A 19,413-nucleotide genomic window follows, 5' to 3' on the forward strand; every position below is an offset into this window, starting at 1 on the left:
GCTGCGGGGTTTTTATCTTCTTTTCTCCCGTTTGGGCCGGGATTAACGCACGGGAGTCGCGGTTCTCGTGTTGGGACTCGGGTGTTTATTAATTCTTATCTGTGTCACAGTCTCACGAGTTGTGAGCTCTAGCTAACAGGGTGGAAGTGGAGCTGTCTCTAACTCCTGCCGAGGTATTTTACGTGCTAATTACCCAATAACGAGGTGACACCTAGATTATTTATACTTCTGACACAATCATTGACCACCCGTGGGTGAAACATTTTTCACCCAATTAGAAAAAAAAAAACCCACTCAAAACCAAGAAGGTGAAGAAGGACTCAGACAACTCTCCAAGGATCAGGAAATCCATGTTCCCAAGGAAGAAAACACCCTGGGATCAGTCAAATCCATGTTCCCAAGGAAGAAAACACTCTGGGATCAGTCAAATCCATGTTCCCAATGGGGAAAACACCCTGGGATCAGTCAAATCCCTGTTCCCAAGGAGGAAAACACCCTGGGATCAGCCAAATCCATGTTCCCAATGGGGAAAACACCCTGGGATCAGCCAAATGCATGTTCCCAAGGAGGAAAACACCCTGGGATCAGTCAAATCCATTATCCCAATGGGGAAAACACCCTGGGATCAGCCAAATCCATGTTCCCAATGGGGAAAACACCCTGGGAAAACAGCCCTACCACAGAAGGAAATAGATTTGTTGGACTTTGCCCCAGAATACGATCAGAGAGATGACAAATTAATTTTCCTGATGCTGAGATCCAGGAAGGTGGATGGGCTGTGTTTCCACCCTTGCTCCTTCGAGGAAAAAGCCCAGCAAGAGCACGAGAGTTGGGGCACAGGGAATCTGTTAAAACATCCGAAGAAAGCAGTAAGAGGGAGAAGAATGATCAATCTGTAACAAGCGTGTCGCTGTAAAAACAACCCCGACACGAGCAGGAGTTGTGTTAGGGGTAACGAAGACAGATTTCCCAGGGAAAAAAAATAGATTTTGCTGAGATGCCACACGAGGAGGGCTGTAAATACATCAAATATACACTGGCACTGGTTGATGCCTTCAGTGGACGGCCTGAGGCTCACCCATTGCACCAACGCAGCAGTGGAAGCTTTGCTCAGTGATGTCATTCCAAAGCTTGGGGTTCCTTTCGGGAACGTCATTTCGTTGTGATGGCAGCTGGGAATTCAGCAGGATCCTGGGGCTTCCCTGGGACCTGCCCACACCACCCAGGGCAAGGGGCAAAGCCGAAGGTACGAATGGAAGCCTCAAACCCCGGATTGGTGAGATTTTCCCGAGAGACGCCCGGGACACGGATTCCAGCCTTGCTGCTCTCTCCTGGGGGCTGGGGCTTCTCCCAGGGGTGTTCTCCCCGCAGCCAGGGATGTCTGCAGGGACCCTGGGCACAGGGACGCCGCAGCAGGCTTGGGGCACCAGGGCAATCCTCCGCTGGATCCCCCTCCGAGGATCACCGAGGAGGAATTCTGCTCCAGGATTAAACTTAAACATCGGGGAATAAAAGCGGTTCTGAAAAGCGACCTTGCAGCAAATTGGTTTTTTCCCGGCGCAGCAGCGGCTTTGGAGTAAAACAGCGCAACCCCAACACTTCTTTAGGCATTCCCAAATAGTTTGTTGGTTTTTTGTGTTTTTTTTTCCCCCCCACCCTGCGTTATTGTGAAAATTTAGATCAGAAAACGTGTTGGGCAAAAATATTCAATTCCCCACAGCCTGCAGAGCCTCATCAAAAATCCATTTGAAGTATTACTCTCAAATCCCTCATGGCAATGGGATATTTTAAGGTCAGTTAAACTTATTATTCACTCAAGATTTGCTTTCAGGTCCCTGCATATTTCAAACAGATTTTCCCTCATCTCTAACCCAACTGTGTTACAAAAAGCCCTTTCCTCCTCCCCCCTCCTTCTTTTTTTTTTTTTTTCCCCTGAAAAGAAAAAAAAAAAAAGTTGTCAAAAGAAAAGATCCTAATCAGAAACAGCTTCTGCAGCCTAAAAAGCTGCTACAGTTTGTACTTGTTACCCAAAAACACTGACGCTATCTCCAGATCCCTAAATCCCCTGACTCCCAAAACACTGAATGGAGCAGTGCTCGGAAAAGAGGAATTAACTCGAATTTGTTTTTCTCATTTGCAATTCATTTCCTTGCAACAGGCTTTTCTGCACGGGTTTAATTTTTTTTATTTTTTTTTTTTTCCCCCCCACATCTCCTCATACAAGGAAAGAAAGCAACTTCCAAGCCTGCAGCCTGGGTTAGTTCTGGATTATTTCGGATTTCCAGCTCGATGGAGCTGCAGTTTCTGCTTCTACCACGCCTTTCCCCTCACAGGTACTTATGGTTGGGGTTTTTTTACATAAAGATCACCTTAAAAAATACAATTTTTACATTTCCCCTACAACACGAGTCTTGCTTTTCAGCCTGGAGAAGGGAAAGCTCCAGGGAGAGCTCCGAGCCCTTCCAGGACCTAAAGGGGCTCTGGGAGAGCTGGAGAGGGATTTGGGACAAGGGATGGAGGGACAGGACACAGGGAATGGCTCCGAATTGGGAAAGGGGAGACTGGGGTGGGATATTGGGAAGGAATTCCTGGCTGTGAGGGTGGGGAGGGGCTGGGATGGATTTCCCAGAGAAGCTGTGGCTGTCCCTGCATCCCTGGAAGTGTCCAAGGTCAGCTTGGAGCACGCTGGGATGGTGGAAGGCGTTGGGATTGGAGCTGGATGATCTTTAAGGTCCCTCCCAACCAAACCAGTCTGGAATTCCCTGATCCCAGCCTCCCCCAGGACCCATCTGAGCTCCTGCCCAGCCCCCGTAACACACACGGGGTGGGACCTCTCCCAAATCCTGGGACGGGAGGGGATTTGGGGGAATCATCCTTACAGACCCCGCCCTGCTCCCGGCACAATTCCCCAAATCCCTGGAGGTCACCAAGGGCGTTGAGAGCTCTGCCCAGAGCCGGCACGGGAGGAGGAGATTGCGAGTGCCCTAACCTCGCTCCGGAGAGCCAAGACTTGGGAATTACTCCCCGCTCTCAGTCCCTGCCGCCATCTGGCCCGCATTCCTCCGCTCGCTCCACCGCACATGTGCTGCTTTTATCCCCGCTCCTGCCAGCTCTGCCCTGCTCCCTGAAAACATGAGCCCCCTCCCTCCATCCCTGCTCATTCCCAGCTCGGCTCCCAGAGGGAGAACCTGGCCCTCGGAGCTGCTCCCGCGCGGATTCCTCCCCTAAAAAGCCATTCCCTGTTTGCCCGAAACAAGGCGGGGTGGGATGTAATCCCAAATTGGAGCCCCGCTGCTGCAGGAGCCAGGAGGAGCCTGGAGAATCCTGCCGGGAAGGGCTGGGAGGGGAGAGCTCCTGCGGCTGGGGAGGATTTCCCTCAGATCCCACACTGCTCCCCAGCCCGGCACCGCACAGCTCTGCTGGGCCCCGGCACACGGGATAATGCACGGGATAACGTGGGGTAAAACATGGGGTAAAACATGGGATAACGTGGGGTGAAACATGGGGTAAAACATGGGATAATGTGGGGTAAAACATGGGGTAAAATGTGGGATAACGTGGGGTGAAACATGGGATAAAACATGGGATAACGTGGGGTAAAACATGGGGTAAAACATGGGATAACATGGGGTAAAACATGGGATAACGTGGGATAATGCATGGGATAACGTGGGATAACACATGGGATAATGTGGGGTAAAACATGGGGTAAAACATGGGATAACGTGGGGTAAAACATGGGGTAAAACATGGGATAACGTGGGATAACGCATGGGATAATGTGGGATAACGCATGGGATAAGGTGGGATAACACATGGGATAATATGGGGTAAAACATGGGATAAAACATGGGATAATGTGGGGTAAAACATGGGGTAAAACATGGGATAACATGGGATAACGCATGGGATAACGTGGGATAACGCATGGGATAATATGGGGTAAAACATGGGATAACATGGGGTAAAACATGGGATAACACATGGGATAACGTGGGATAACGCATGGGATAATATGGGGTAAAACATGGGATAACACATGGGATAACGTGGGATAACGCATGGGATAATATGGGGTAAAACATGGGATAACATGGGATAACACACAGGATAACACATGGGATAACACATGGGATAACACACGGGATAATACAGGATAACACATGGGATAACACATGGGATAACACGCGGAAACGCACATGGGATAAGACATCCAGGCCATCCCAGCCAAGGTGTGGGATCCCAAACCACCTTCTCCCATCAGCCCACTCTTCCCACCAGGATTTCTTCCTTCCAACAAACAGAACATCCCAAGGGGGACCGGGAGCCAGAACTGCAAATACCGGGATGGACCAGGAGAAACGGGAACGCTGGGATGCTGCAGCAGCAAATGCCCCCAGCCGCTGGCCCCGCGCAGACTTCCAGGGGCAGCAGGAGGAGATCCAAGGCTCTGGCAGGGCGGGCAGAGCCGTCACTCCGTGCCGGGCGTGGGAACGCACCCACGAGCCGTGGAGCTCTTCCCGAGCTGCTCTTTGGGTTCGGCCCGAGCTTCCCCCAAGCGGGAAGATTCCAGCCCCGGGATCCCCACCGGAGATGATTTCCTTTCCCTCAGCAGAGCGCTTCACCTTCGCTCTGGCTGCTCCTTCCCCTTCCCCGAGGCCGCGGCCGGGGCAGGCAGAGCCCGTCCGTGCCCGCAGCGGGGCGAGGAGGGAATTCCATCCCACTACAGCCGGCCCAGGGGCTCCAGCCCCAGGCCAAGCGCTACCAGATGTGCAGGGCTCTCCCTCAAAGCCATCCCCAGGCTCCGCGGATATTTAATCCCTCGCAATCCGGGGTGTGAGGGTCAGGGACGCGGTTTCCGCGCAGATGCTGCAAATCTTCCCTGCTTTTACTGTCACCTCCTAACGACGCCGTCAATCACCCGGCGCTTCTCGGGTGACCCCGTAACTGCCCCTTTGTCCTCCTCCCCGTCTCCGCAGCAATGCCGGGAGCGCGCTCCGGGCTCCGCGTGCCCCTTCCCTGCTCCGGAAAAGCCGTCTCTTGGCGTCCGCGCTTCAGCTGCGGCGTGGCAGCACCAGGAGGGGGCCAGGAGCCGACGCAGGGGGGTTAAAAACGAGCCTGGGATGGGTCTGTGTCCCCCGCGCGAGCCCCGGCCTTCGGTTGCCGCACAAACGAGAGATGGAGACTCGCTGGAGGCGAAGGGATTAATTAACGGGAGAAGAAAGGAGCATCAGCCCGCTGGAGGCCTGGCGCCCGTTCCCAGCCGAGTTTCGGGGCGGCGGCAGCTTGCCGCGTCCTTTATAAAGCCGCTCTCCTCCGTCCCGCGCGTGGTGCCCCGTTCCGGCCGTGCCGGGGTGACCCAGCTGGCGCGGGACAAACCTGCCAGGCTGCGGGGACTGCGGGGACACGGCGGCCCCGGCGCCCGCCGCCTCCTGCTGCTCCCCGCTGCTCACGTCCCGTCCGCCGAGAGCCGCAAACCGCGGCGAGCCAGCAACCCTCACCGGGCTGCCAGCAGCGCTTGGGGGTTTGGGGCCTGGGAGATGGCCTGGGAGATGGTCTGGGAGATGGTCTGGGGGTTTTTATGGCCTGGGAGATGGTTTGGGGGTTTTTATGGCCTGGGAGATGGTTTGGGAGATGGTTTGGGAAATGGTTTGGTGGTTTTTGTGGCCAGGGAGATGGTTTGGGAGATGGTTTGGGAAATGGTTTGGGGGTTTTTATGGCCAGGGAGATGGTTTGGAAAATGGTTTGAGAAATGGTTTGGGGGTTTTTATGGCCAGGGAGATGGTTTGGGAAATGGTTTGGAGCTTTTTATGGCCAGGGAGATGGTCTGGGGTTTTTTTGTCCTGGGAGATGTTTTGGTGGTTTTTATGGCCAGGGAGATGGTTTGGGAAATGGTTTGGGAAATGGTTTGGGGGTTTTTGTGGCCTTGGAGATGGTTTGGGGGTTTTTGTGGCCTGGGAGATGGTCTGAGTTTGGTTTTTTTTTTCCCTGGGAAATGGTTTGGTGGTTTTTATGGCCAGGGAGATGGTCTGTGGGTTTTTTTGTCCTAGGAGATGGTTTGGGGGATTTTGTGGCCTGGGAGATGGTTTGGGAGATGGTTTGGGAGATGGTTTGGGGGGGTTTTTGTGGTCTGGGAGATGTTTTGGTGGTTTTTATGGCCTGGGAGATGTTTACATCTCCAAACGGCTCCACAACCTCTGCTGCTGAGGTTTTGCTGCAGGTGAGAAGAACGTGAGCCGCCTCCAGCCCGCTCCCAGTTCCAGCTGGGGCTGTGTTCAAACACAGCCCTGCACCTTCACAGGGGCCCTGGCTCTCCTGGCTCCTGGGATCTTCAGGACATGCTGGCTTCAGGCGAGAACTGGAACTCTCCCTGCGCCAAGGCTCCGTGACTCAAAGATCATCGAACCTCTGGGGATTCCCGATGAAATCAGAGGAGCCCCCACCCCGTCCTCCACCCGGGTCGTGCTTTAATTCGTGTTCAGCTGCATGCGGAGGGTGAGATCTGTCCCTGAGGGTCACAAAATCTGCCTCACAGCCAGGTTTCTCTCCAAAGGGCTGCTCACCCCCGCACTGCGCCCACCAACTCCGCTCCAGCAGGAGCGGGGCTGAGCGTGGGGTCAGGGCTGGGTACGTCACACACACAGAGCTGAGCGTGGCAGCGATCAGCCCTCGGTGTCCTGAAACCAGAACCCCCCAAGTTCTGAGTGAGCACGCAGGTGTGCGCTGACGCTTCCAGCAGCTTGTTTGGTTGTGAGGCTGACGTGAGCCTCGCACAGCTGGGCACAGCTGGACTTAGGTGCTCGCTAAACCTGCAAGCCTTTATCCAAAGGCATTTCTCGCCTAGGAAAAAAGTGTTTGGGAAGGGTCTTGCGTCACCAGAGTGATTAATGCTGAAAGGAATCTCCCTTCCGCAGTCCCCGTGGAGTAATTCAAGTTTTATGAGCCTTTAACAGGGTCGAGGCCCGGGTGTGATCCCCGCTCAGCCCCGTGGATGCAGGACACCCTCACACACCCCCTGATCCTCCTCGAAGCAGCGAAATACGAATTTTTAACCTTGACGCCAAGACCAGGACGGAAGGAGGCCGCCCCTCATTATCTGCCTCCTAACGAGACGGGGATCAAACGGGGCAAGGCCCCACACGCCCCTTCTGATGGCACAGGGGGTAATTAACCGACGTGTCACACTCAGCTAACGAGGGTGACCCGCTGGGGGTCCCTCTGCCCTGGGCTGGGCTCGTCACCAGGGATGAGTTCATGGGTCTGGGACGTTCTGTGACGCTGTGAGCTCCGAGCTCAGCGATGTCCCCGAAGCCATCACGCCCCAGGGGCTGGGGGACGTTGGGGTGATCGGCTCTGGAGGTTCCCTGACCCATCCCAGGGGTTTGGGGGGGCTGGGGGCAGCTTCATCACCGCCTGGGAGGATGTGAGGGGTGTGACACAAACACCCAGAGGGACACCAGCACAGCCCCGGGGGACTCGAGTGACCTGCAGCCATCTGCCGGGGGTGACACCAGCGCAGAACCAGAACCAACCGTGCTGCCATCCGCCCCACACCGCCCAAAACGAGCGCTGGGCTCCCTGCAAACCTCCAAACGAACACCACCGCCAGGATCCCGAGTAAAACCACCCCGGGAGGCCGGGGCAGGGCGGTGCCCGAGCACAGCGGGGTAAATCCCAGCCCTGCGCTGTCCCTCCAGGGACGGGGACGTTCCCAGCCCCTCGTGTCCCACGCCAGGGAACAGCACCGGCCCTCGGGGACATCCCTGCCCCTGGCCCCGCCGGCAGCAGCCCAGCCCTGCCCCACGGCTGCTTTGTGCGGGAGCGGATGCAGGTTTGTCACGCTCGGGGCTCCGACACCGCGGGGGGACGGGGGGGGATGTCCCGCCGGGCCCTCCCCCCAAAAATCTGCTTTTCATGCGCACAAACGACGCCTTCCCCTCAACAAAACCCAAATTCTCGGCTGAAAGTACTTGGCAGCGGCCCCTGGAAGTTTTTTTTTCTCAGGCTTGTGTGGCTTTGGAGGATGACTTCGGGAAGCGGAGAAGCGCCGGAGGAAGCGGCCGATGGCTCCGGGGAGGGAGAATAAAAAACCCCTCCCGTCCCTCCGGCTGCTGGGCAGCTCCGAGGGGCTGGGAAAAGCCGCCCTGGAGAGGCTCTGGCACCACCGGTGGGACCGCGGGGACATCGGTGTCCCCTCGCCGGCGGCAGCGATGAGCGATGGCGATGACAAGCGCCTGATCAATGGCACTGATCGAGCCCCAGTCATCGGAGGATTGCTTTGCCTTCTGCTTAATCGACATTTCCTCCCCGGCAGGGTGGCCCTGGAGGGGCGGGTTTGTCACCTGGAACTGCCGGGGAGCCCCGGGCACAGGCGGGGTGGGGACTGCGGGGTGAGGCGGGTGAAATATTCGGGCACAGCAGCACCTACAGAAGCCTCCAGGGAGGGCGAAATGAAATCAAGTGGAGTTAATCTGATGCAGGGCTGCGGAGATGGCAAAGACATTTTGGGATCCTGCCCTGATGGGGGGTTTGATTTCACCCACAGAAGGAATTCTGGAATTGTGGAGTCATGGTTGGAAAAGCCCTCGAAGATCATCCAGTCCAAAGATCCACGTCCCCAAGTGCCACATCCACGGGGCTCTGAAATCCCTCCAGGGAAGGGGACTCCAGACTCCCTGGGCAGCTGTTCCAGGGCTGGACAATCCTTTCAGGGAAGAAATTCTCCCAAAATCCACCCTGAGCTCCCCTGGCTCAGGCTGAGGCCGTTCCCTCTGCTCCTGTCCCTGTTCCCTGGGAGCAGATCCCAAATCCCCCCCGGCTGTCCCCTCCTGTCAGGGGCTTGTGCAGAGGCAGAAATTCCTCCTGATCCCCATTTTCTCCAGGCTCAGCCCCTTTCCCAGCACCCTCAGGAATTCTCCAGCTCCTTCCCCGCTCCGTTCCCTTCCCTGGACACTCTCCAGCCTCTCCGTGTCCTTCCTGCCATGCAGAGCCCAAAACCGAGGCAGACCTGATGCAAATCCTCCTGCAGGGCTCTGCCCTGGCCCGGGGGTGCTGTGGGGGGCAGCGGCTCCCCCAGCCCCGGCTTCGGGATGCGGCGGCTCCGGAGCAGCTGGGAAGTTGCACAAGGCAGGAGGCGCCGGGACGTGGCCTCGGGGGACGGGACCCGTCACTTTCCTCGCCCCTCGCCATCAATCACCGGCCGCTGTCCTTGGGTTTATTTATTTTTTATTTGCATAACGCGGCTGCGAATTCCCGGCGGAATCAGCCCGGAGGGCGTGGAAGGGGCAGGGGAGGGGGAATGCCAGCTCCTCATCCCAGCTACAGAAAACCCTCCAGGGTGTGCGTGCCCAGGGCCCGGAGTGCCCGCGGCCGGGGCCACACACAGCTCGGCTGCGGGGCTAAGTGATAAATCAGCAGCGAAGCGGTCAATCAGCCTCCCCCTGCCCAGGGACGTGAAGGTCGCATCCTCCTTCTCTCCACGCTAACGAGTGGAGGTTCCTAATAAGACCTCGGTGACAAGTGACTGTATTAATGTAACCCTCTGCTGCTCCTGATCAATTTTCGCGTGTTAAGATGCAGAGCGGCCCCGGGGGCTCGGGAGGCTCCTGCCACCCCCTCACCGTGGAGCTGCTGCCTGGGAGAGAGGAGTTTATTCCCCTTCTGTCCCTGCCTGCCGCGAGATTTCCTTGGTGGGACACACCAAAACCACGCCCAGGAGGAGCCCAGCAGCTCATCCCGCTCCCAAAGCGCTGCCGTTATCCCAAGCTGCCTAAAACATCCCGTGCTGATGTTTTAACAGCCCAAATGGTGACTTTTTCCCGACTTTCAGCCATTTCCCCCTCACATTTCAGTCTGGGACCAGCACCCCACGTGCTCCAGGTCGGGGCAGCCCGTGCCACCAGCAGCACGTGGCGGAACAGGGATGCTCTTCTTGGTCCGTGGCTCTGGAGCGTCTCATCCCTGCAAACCCTGGCTCATCCCTGCCCTCTGCAAGCCCTGGAGCCCCACGGAGCTGGACACTGGCTCCTGATCCCGGGGTGACTGCAGGACCCAGCTCAGGGGCAGAGCTGAGCCAGCGCCCGGCCTGCCACATCCGCATCTGCATCTCAAACCAGTCCTCAGCCCCACAGCGACTCACTTCAGGGCTGCGTGAACAGTTCTGAGGTGTCCTGTGATCTCCGAGCTGTCTCTGAGCAGAGGGAGAAGGAGGGGAAATCCAAGGAGCCGCTGGGAGTTTTCCACCCAGGAGCATCACCACAAGAGGTGAGCGTGGAAAACCTGAGCCGAGACCTCAGCCCTGCCACGGGGAAAGCTTGGGGCTGCGACCACCACGAGTTGGTCGTGGTGGGATCAGCTGGGGGTTTGGGTTCTTCACGCGGGGTCAGTTTGGGCAGTTCCCGGCACAGGGCGCCCAGAGCAGCTGTGGCTGCCCCTGGATCCCTGGAACAGTCCAAGGCCAGGCTGGACATTGCAGCTTGGAGCAGCCTGGGACAGTGGAAGGTGTCCCTGCCATGGCAGGGGTGGAATGAGTTGATCTTCCCAACACAAACCATTCCATGATTCCATGAATTCTCACAGCAAGGGAAAGAGTCATCTTAATCCCCTGCCCTGATGTGCCCAGCAAGGACCAGCCCAGGCTGCCTCCACCGCCCAGCCCAGGCTTCCAACCAAAAAACCTCTCGGAACATCCCCGCCTAATATTTTAATGTGTTGGCAATCCCAAGAGCAGTGATGTGGGGAGGGAGCTGCCAGGCTCAGGTCCCACCCTGTTCCCAGAGCCTTGTTCTGCAGACAGGGAGCATCCGTGGATCCATCCATCCATCCATGGATCTATCCATCCCTCCATCATCTATCCATCTATGGATCCATCCATCCCTCCATTATCCATCCATCCATCCATCAATCAATCCATCCGTCCATCCATCCATCATCCATCCATCCATCATCCATCCATCCATCCATCATCCATCCATCCATCATCCATCCATGGATTTATCCATCCCTCCATCATCTATCCATCTATGGATCCATCCATCCCTCCATTATCCATCCATCCATCAATCCATCCCTCCATTATCCATCCATCATCCATCTCCCATCCATCCATCCATCCATCCATCCATCCATCCATCCATCCATCCATCCATCCATCCATCCATCATCCATTTCTCATCCTTCCCTCATCCATCCATCCCTCCATCAATCCATCCCTCCATTATCCATCCATCTATCCATCTCCCATCCATCCATCCATCCATGGATCTATCCAACCCTCCATCATCTATCCATCCATGAATCTATCCATCCCTCCATCATCTATCCATCTATGGATCCATCCATCCCTCCATCCTTCGTCTATCCCCCATCCATCCATCCATCCATCATCCGTTTCTCATCCATCTCCCATCCATCCATCCATCTCCCATCCATCCATCATCCATCCATCCATCTCCCATCCATCCATCCATCCATCCATCCATCCATCCATCCATCCATCCATCTCCCATCCATCCATCCATCCTCCACCCCTCCGACACCTCTGGCTCCCTGAGCAGGAGGATTTCCACAGCCCTTTGAAAAGCCATTTAGAGCTAAGTCTTGGCATTAAACCCGGCCTTTCCTTGGGCAGGTTTCCGATCTCTGCCCGAGCCTGTTGCAGCAGAAACTTTCTGAAAAGGTCAGGAGGAAGCTTTTAAGCATCTTCACCAATTAAGTGCTGTCACCCCCTCCCCGCCGCCAGAGCCCCGTCTCCCTCCCGGGGGAAGGTAATTACCGTTTTATAAATAAGCTTTGAACTCTCTTAAGTAATTGTCTCTCCTTGCATGAAGGCACCCTCTAAATCCACCGGCCTTTTCCACCTTCTGTCACTGTCTAAAAATAATCGAGGGGGGGAAAAAACAAATCCACGTAATACCTTTAAGGAGAGACTCCCAAACTTTCCTTTACGCTGCAGTGATTGTTTCTCCAAGCTCTCAATAATTCCACTCACAGAAGCCCTGCGGCTTTCTCTGCTCTTGGTGAATTTTTTTGGCAGTATTTGACATATTTTCAAAATTTCTCTGGAGTTACATGGACTTTAAAAATAAAATAAAATAAAATTAAAAAGCCTCGTTTCAATGTTTCAATTTCTAACCCCCGAGGTTAAAACGGAGAGTGCAAGAGAAAGGACAGGAATGAAGAAGCCTTTTCCAAAGTTATTAATTCCCATGATTTTATTTTTTTTTTCTCCCTAACCAGCCCGATGGTTTCTGGGTGTATTTGAGCAGTGCGGGATGGCAACGCCGGCAGATCTGAAATCCTTTAGGAACTCAGGTTACTCCATCCCGGGTGTAATCCCCCGTTTATTTAACAGAGCCAGAGCCAGGGAAAGCATTCCTGAGCCGGGAAGAGCTCCCTGCAAATCTCGCTTTTTATCCCCAGAATCCCAGCCGACATCAACACGCAGCTCCAGCCGCTCGAGCCCGACACTCTCCGGGCAGCAGCACCAGGGGAAAAAAAAAAACATCCGAGTTCATTTTGCCTGGAGGCTCAGATTCAGGCTCCCAAACCTGCCTGGGTCAGCGAGAAGCACCTGATGGCATCGGGGAGAAAACTCGGCCGTGTGGAAATCAGGGAACAACGGCGCGGAAATGGGGGGCAGGAGGTCGGAGCCGTGCTCCTCACCCCATCCCCGACCCCAGGACAGGACGGGCACAGCTCCTGGCTCTCTCCACCCGCGGCAATCCCTGCCTGGGAGCCCTTTAAACGCTTTCAAAGGTTAATTCCTCCTCGTGGCAGTAAAAGTTGTTTTTAATCCCACGCGAGAGCGGTTCGCAGGAACCCAAACTTTGCACGGGCTGCTTCCCAAGCCCGGGCAGCGCTGGGTGTGTGTCAGGGAGCCGAAAACAGGGGCACACCATCGGTGAGACCCCTCTGCTGCCACGGGGGCACCCGGCGCTAAAACCGGGTCCTAAGAGCAGGGCTGGGACTAAAACAGCGCGTAAAAGCCGACCCAAAACCCAGCGCCTGGAGTAAAAGCTTTAATGCATCTCATTCTGAGCTAAAATCAGCTTTTTCTCAGGTTTCTTTGTACTCGAGGTTTCGTTTCCCCCAACACGGGGGTGAGGATCCGGGAAGCTGAGACAGAAAGGTCTCACTTGTGAATGGAAGGGAGGGAAAAAAGAAAAAAAAGAAAAAAAAAAAAAAAAAAAAAAAAAAAAAAAAAAAAAAAAAAAAAAAAGAGAGAGAGAGAAAAGATTGCGAAGTAATAAAGGCGAGAAGCTGCGGGGCTGGGTGCGAATGGCCCGGGGGAAACAAGGGCCGCTCTGAGCCGGCAGCGCTGAAATGGAGCCCATCGGGAGGAGAGATTAGCGGTGCCAATGAATAAAGATCACGTCCCGGAGCAGGTCCCTGCATCGCCATCCCGTTCCTTTGTCTCTCCCCACCTTTGCGCTTCCCGGAGGCGCCCGTGAGAAGCCGGCCCCGGAAAGGGGGCACAAGAGCGGTGCCAAAACGCAGCTTGGTGACTCCGGGAGGAGCCGATCTCATTCAGCAGCTACAGATCTGTCTGTGCAATCGCAGCCCGCACAAAAAAACACTCAAAAAAAAAACAACGCAACAAAAAGCCACCACCCCTCGAGGCACCTACTTAGCTCTACTTTTCAGCTGCCAATAACGCTCCCGGCAAAAGTCAAAAGAGCAGCGCCGCAGCCGCGTCCTTCCCCTGTCGCTCAAAGGCGTCGGGGTTGCGAGGTTCCGAGATAACAAAGTCTGGCTGGAGAAATCCTGGACGCCTTTCAAGAGCCGTGTGAGCCGCTGTGAATGGCGCTGGGGAAGGGGAGGGGGGCAAACCCCACACGCCGGGCTCTCTGCTCCCCCTCCGCCTCCGCCGGAGGTGCTCCCGGGGCTGGGACACCCCACGGAGGGATGGGGAACCCCGCGGAGAGTTTCTCCCCCTCCCCTCATGCCAATTTTCGTGTTGGATGGGACGGGAAAATGAGGATGAAAAGTTCAATTCGGCCTCCGAGAGCGTGGGAGCTCTGGGCTGGCTCTGCAGGGGCAGGGGATGCTGGGGGGCGATTCCAGCTCCTCCTGTCCCTCTGCCTGCAGGGCTCCAGCCCGGCCACTCACACTCACATAGTACTTCTCAAAACTTCTGGTCCAAACGGTGTGAAAACAGGGAATTCTTTACAATTCCCACAAATCCGGCGTGTGCATCTCCCAGGGCTCAGCCCCAAGGGACGAGCGGGTGGAGGGAGCCTTGGCCCGGCCCCATTCCTGCCTAAATCCTCCTCTGGCTCTTGGAAAAAGCAGGACAGGATGGAAAAGAGGGACAGAGATCCCAGATCACGTAAGGAAACACGACACAGAGGAAAAACCGATTCACACTGAGCAAAGTTTTGGCGTTTGAGGACGAGGAGACTCCTTTGGATGAGCTGTGTCAGGCTCGGAGCTTTCCACACGAATTCCCTCAGCCCTGAATTCCCCTGAAGTCCCTTCCAGGCTCCTCTCCCAGCAGTGCCACGCTCCCCAAAGCTGCTGCTCCCTGATCTGTGCTGCCCCGTTCCCCAGAACCCCCCAGGCAGCCGGATCCTCTGCGTGGGAACCAGAGCAGCTCCGGCAGCCGAAAAAGGAACAATCCCACGCAAACATCCCCCCAGTGTCCCCCCAGAGCAGAGCAGCGACGCTGCAGAGCCCCGGCCCCGCCACACAAGGTGTGAACGCGTCCCAAACGCCACCTGGGAGCCCAAAGCTGCCCCCTAAAAACCCTGCACCCCACAAGTGTTGTTTCCCTCAGGCCCCACAGGCAAAGGCAGGAGCTGGCCTCACGCTGTCACAGATGCACCGAGTTCTGCAATGGAGTTCCAAAAATCACCCCAAAGGGCTCGGATCTGGTTCCGTTTTTAACATTTGTCCTCACCTACGTCCCCCCAGAACAGAGCCAGACAAAGGTTCCCAAAGGGGAGCCCCACGCCCCCCAAACTGGCGGCAGACACGCCAGCATCACCTCTTTTTTTATTATTTAGGTTTCCTTCAAGCAGCGCTGAGCGCCAAAAAAAATGAAAACCGTGTTTTTGCTTGAGGAGAAAACATCCCGTCGTGCTTGGGTTAGCCATTAAATCATTTATGCTGCAAAGGGGTTTAATCTTCTTAGAATTAGCTAAAGCTGCAGTAACTCAAGGAATTCTGTAGGAGATGCTTTTGCAGAATATTCTCTTTGCACTACTACTCAAAAAAAAAAACCATAGAAAAAATGAAAAAAAAAAAAAAGAGGGGGCTTTGGGCCATATCAAATTTGAATGGAATGAAACAATCCAGTAAGGATAAATTATTTCAGTCAGTAACTTGTAACAAACTACTCATCACCCACGAGGGGATGCTCCTGCCAGAGCAGGGCAATCACTACAGGATGGAGCTACCAAGAAAGAACAAAATAATTCCAGAGTGATATTTCCAAGGGATTTTTTTTCTTTTTTTTCCCCACATTTACCCAAGACAAGCAACAACCTACAGGTGCCTTCGGGCCAAATATCTTGGCGTGAGAAGCGGTTGGTGTAATTTTCGGTTTCCTAGCGAGTTCAAATATTTTAAAAATGTTTACACCACTTCCGAGATATCCATAGGAAAAACCCGATTTTCTGTCCAGCTTCTCTTCCCCTCCACCCCAGCACATCCCAGCTTTAAACATTTAGCTCCGTCTGGCTTTGCCGGGGATAAAAAAAAAAAAAAAAAATCCCTCGGTGCTGCGAGGTCTTGTGAGAAGACAAAACAAGAGGCAGAGAGGAGAGGAAGCGAAGGGAAATGTGTGCGTGTGATTAAAACCACACTTTACGCAGAGTTAAAGCGAAACATCTCCCGCTTTCCGCCTCGCCCCAAAGGACGCGGATCCTCCAAAAACCTTCCCCGCTCCATTTCTCCGAATTTACCACAACCACATGCGGGATCATCCCGAAAGGCTGGTGTCAGGCCAGGCTCCCTGCAAAGCGCTTCCAGCACTAAAAACCTCGCAGCGGAGCCGTGTCCGAGCCGAGATTTATTCCCCCTCCTCCCCGCGCTGCGGCCTCGCTGGGCTCCGCCGAGCGATATGAAAGCCTTCGATCTTCCCCGCTTTAATTATGTGCTCGCAGTCATTAAACTCCCATCCTGCCCAGCCAGAGCCACCTCGCCGGAGTCCTCACCCCAAAAAAAAGAGATTAGTGATGATCATTATCGTTCCTCGAGCGGCGCAGACCCGAGCCGGGCTGAGCAATGAGCTCGTAAATCACGGGGATATTAATGCAGCCATAAAAAATAAGCGCCGCTACTTACTGGGTTTTGAAGGTGTGTTAAGCCGTGACTTTACAGCCCAGATGTGGGCTCGGAGAGCTGAGACTCTGCGGGTAAAATTACCACTAAAATCACTTCTTTTTTTTTTTTTTTTTTTTCATTAAACACGCTGATCTTCTCACAGTTTGTTACTTGGGCGAGGATTGGGAAGCTGCAAACACGGAGAGGGTAAGAAACGCGGTGCTCCCGCGGGGCTCGGGGAGAAGGGGATGGAGAGGCAGGAGGGACAGGCAGAGCTACTCCTTTTATTATTTTCAGATGTTTCCCCGAGAACGCCGCCGCGCTTTCGTACATCGACGCGTTTGGATTGCCTTCAGAATAGCGGAGCAGATCCCGTCCCCGGCTCCGTCCCGTCCCCATCGCTCCCGGCCCCGCTCGGCCCGGCCGCCCCGGAGCTGGCCAGGAGACGCGCGTTTAACGCGCTCCACATGCACGGTAGCTGCTCTCCCGAGCGCTTCATCGCCTGAAGAGTTCGATCCCATCCGAACCCTCAAAGAACAAACCCGAACTCCCTCGGGTCACTCCAGCTCTGCCCTTTGCCACCAGCCCACCGAGGATCCCACGGATCCACCCCACGCCCTCTCCCTGATCCAAGCACAGCCAGGATCAAGCCCGAGGTCCTCGCTCGTTTCTGGGTTGTTTTGTTTTTGTTTTTGTTTTTTTTTCCTACACCACACGAATAAAACAATTCCCTGAAGGAAGCCGGGGGGGAAACGGGGGCACGGCTGGGGATGAAGCGATAAAGGTTAAAATCGCGGGGCCTGGGGGAGTTAAAGGAGCGCATTTTTGCTGCCGGCTCCGTCCCTGGCCGGGTGGGACGCGGGATGGGAGGCGCGGGGACAGGGGGGAAAACGGGGACACGGGGACATGGGGACACCGGGACAGCTTTTCACACCCGCGGCGCTCCCGACTTCAGCAGAAGCAGCCTCCAGCCCCTTCCCCAGCCCAGGCGAGGGTCGCAGCCGCCGCCCCCCGCTCCCCTTCCCTCGCACCCCCTTTCTCCCCCGGGACCCCGCGCTCCCGCCTGTTGCAGAGCCGCCTCATCCCGGCCCAATTAACGCAGCTCTGCGCTAATTACCGACCCCCCCCCCCCCAACACCCCCGGGGCATCCCCGCCGCCTTACCTGTACCAGCGCAGCCCCTTCTCGTAGCACCTGTCGAAGAAGTGGGGTTCGGCGCCCACCGCCCGCACCCCGGGGTGCGCCCGCAGGAACTCCAGCAGCGCCCGCGTCCCGCCCTTCTTCACGCCCACGATGATGGCCTGGGGGAAGCGGCGGCTGCCGCCCCCCGAGCCCCCCGAGCCCCCCGAGCCCCCCGAGCCCCCCGCCGCTTCCCCCGGCCCCGCGGGCAGCGCGGCGGGCGGCGGCAGCAGCAGGGCGGGCGGCAGCGGCTCGCAGGGCCCGGGCAGGCAGGAGAAGAAGTAGGTGAAGAAGAGGATCATGGTGAGGAGCAGCGAGGCGCGGCGGCCCCCGGCGGGTCCCAGCAGCCGCCCGCTACATCCCATCGGGGGCCGCGCATCCCGCACCGCCGCCGCTCCCCCCCGCGCCCCCCGCGGCTCCCCCCCGGCTCCCCCCGGCCCCGCCGCGCCGCCCCCACGCCCACCCGCGGGGCGGGGGAGGGCGAGGACACGAGCGTGGGGCGGCGACGCCCCGAGGAGGGGAAGGGAAGGGAGGGGAGGGATGGGGAGGGAGGGGATTGGGAGCGGGGAAGGGGCGCGGCAGACGCGGGTGGCACCGCCGCGATGTCAGCCCGCGATGTCACCCCAGGATGTCACCCCCCGATGTCACCCCAGGATGTCACCCCAGGATATCACCCCCCGATGACACCCCTGCGATGTCACCGCCGCGATGTCACCCCCGTGATGTTACCCCAGGATGTCACCCCCCCACCATGTCACCACCCCAATGTCACCCCCTCGATGTCACCTCCCCATGTCAACCCCCGATGTCACCCCAGGATGTCACCCCCCGATGTCACTGCTGCGATGTCACCCCTGTGACGTCACCCCCCGATGTCACTGCTGCGATGTCACCCCTGTGACGTCACCCCCCGATGTCACCCCCTGATATCACCCCCCGATGTCACCCCGGACTGGGCAGCCCCTGCCGCACCGGGGGACACGTTCACCCACATTTCCCTATTTTCTCACACATTTTCCCTGTGTTTTCCCTTTTTTCCCCCTCACATTTCTGCTTGTTTTTCCATGTTACATCACATTTCCCCATGTCCTCACATTTTCCCTCTATTTTCCTTTTTCCCCCCGATTTTCCCCTTGTTTTTCCACCTTACCCCACGTTTCCCCATATTCTCACATATTTTCCCTGTATTTTCCTTTTTCCCCCAATTTTCCCCTTGTTTTTCCACCTTTCCCCACATTTCTCTACATTCTCACATTTTTCCCTCTATTTTCCTTTTTCCCCCACTTTTCCCGTTGTTTTTCCACGTTACCCCACAATTCCCTACATTCTCACATATTTTCCCTCTATTTTCCTTTTCCCCCCACTTTTCTCCATGTTTTTCCACCTTGCCCCACATTTCCCCATATTCTCACATATTTTCCCTCTATTTTCCTTTTCCCCTCACATTTCCCCTTGTTTTTCCACCTTACCCCGCATTTCCCCGTGTTACTCCATGTTTCCCCCCTCATTTCCCCCCTCATTTCCTTCCCCACACCCCCACACATTTTCCCAGCTTTTTCCATATTTTTTCCCCACACTTCCCCCCGCCTTCACGCGTTTCCCACCTTTCCCCGTGTTTTCACACGTTTTCCCGTGATTTCCCACGTTTCTCCATACTTCACCACATTTTCCCATCGATTTTTCTCCTTTCATATATTCCCTCCTCTTCTCGCCATTCCTGGGGCTCCAATGGGGTTTTTTTTGGGGGAAAGAAAGGATCTTGTGGGAAAGCTCCGGCAGCAGAGCAGGATCCCAGGCAGGCACCAGGCTTAATTAACCCATTAATGTAAATAATTGTAAATAAATAATGTGACTAACTTAATGTAATTTACTTAATGCAATGAACCCTTTATGGAATCGGAACCCCCGAGTTTCCCAGGAGCTGCAGAGGGGTGGGGACGGGGATCCACGGCCTGGGGTGGGGAGGGTG

At 55.9% G+C, this 19,413-nt stretch overlaps 1 protein-coding gene across 1 annotated transcript in view; it reads right to left on the reverse strand.

The window, feature by feature from the left end:
- The window catches only part of HS3ST6 (heparan sulfate-glucosamine 3-sulfotransferase 6), a 33,624-nt gene extending 15,815 nt beyond the window's left edge, over nt 1-17,809 (reverse strand). Inside the window, exon 1 of the mRNA XM_040079294.1 lies at nt 17,430-17,809. Within this exon, the coding sequence (XP_039935228.1) occupies nt 17,430-17,809 (380 nt within the window). The remainder of the gene's footprint in view (nt 1-17,429) is intronic.
- Nucleotides 17,810-19,413: the final 1,604 nt, after the last annotated feature.

Source organism: Hirundo rustica, chromosome 15, assembly GCF_015227805.2.
Source record: "Hirundo rustica isolate bHirRus1 chromosome 15, bHirRus1.pri.v3, whole genome shotgun sequence".
Classification (NCBI taxonomy): domain Eukaryota; kingdom Metazoa; phylum Chordata; class Aves; order Passeriformes; family Hirundinidae; genus Hirundo; species Hirundo rustica.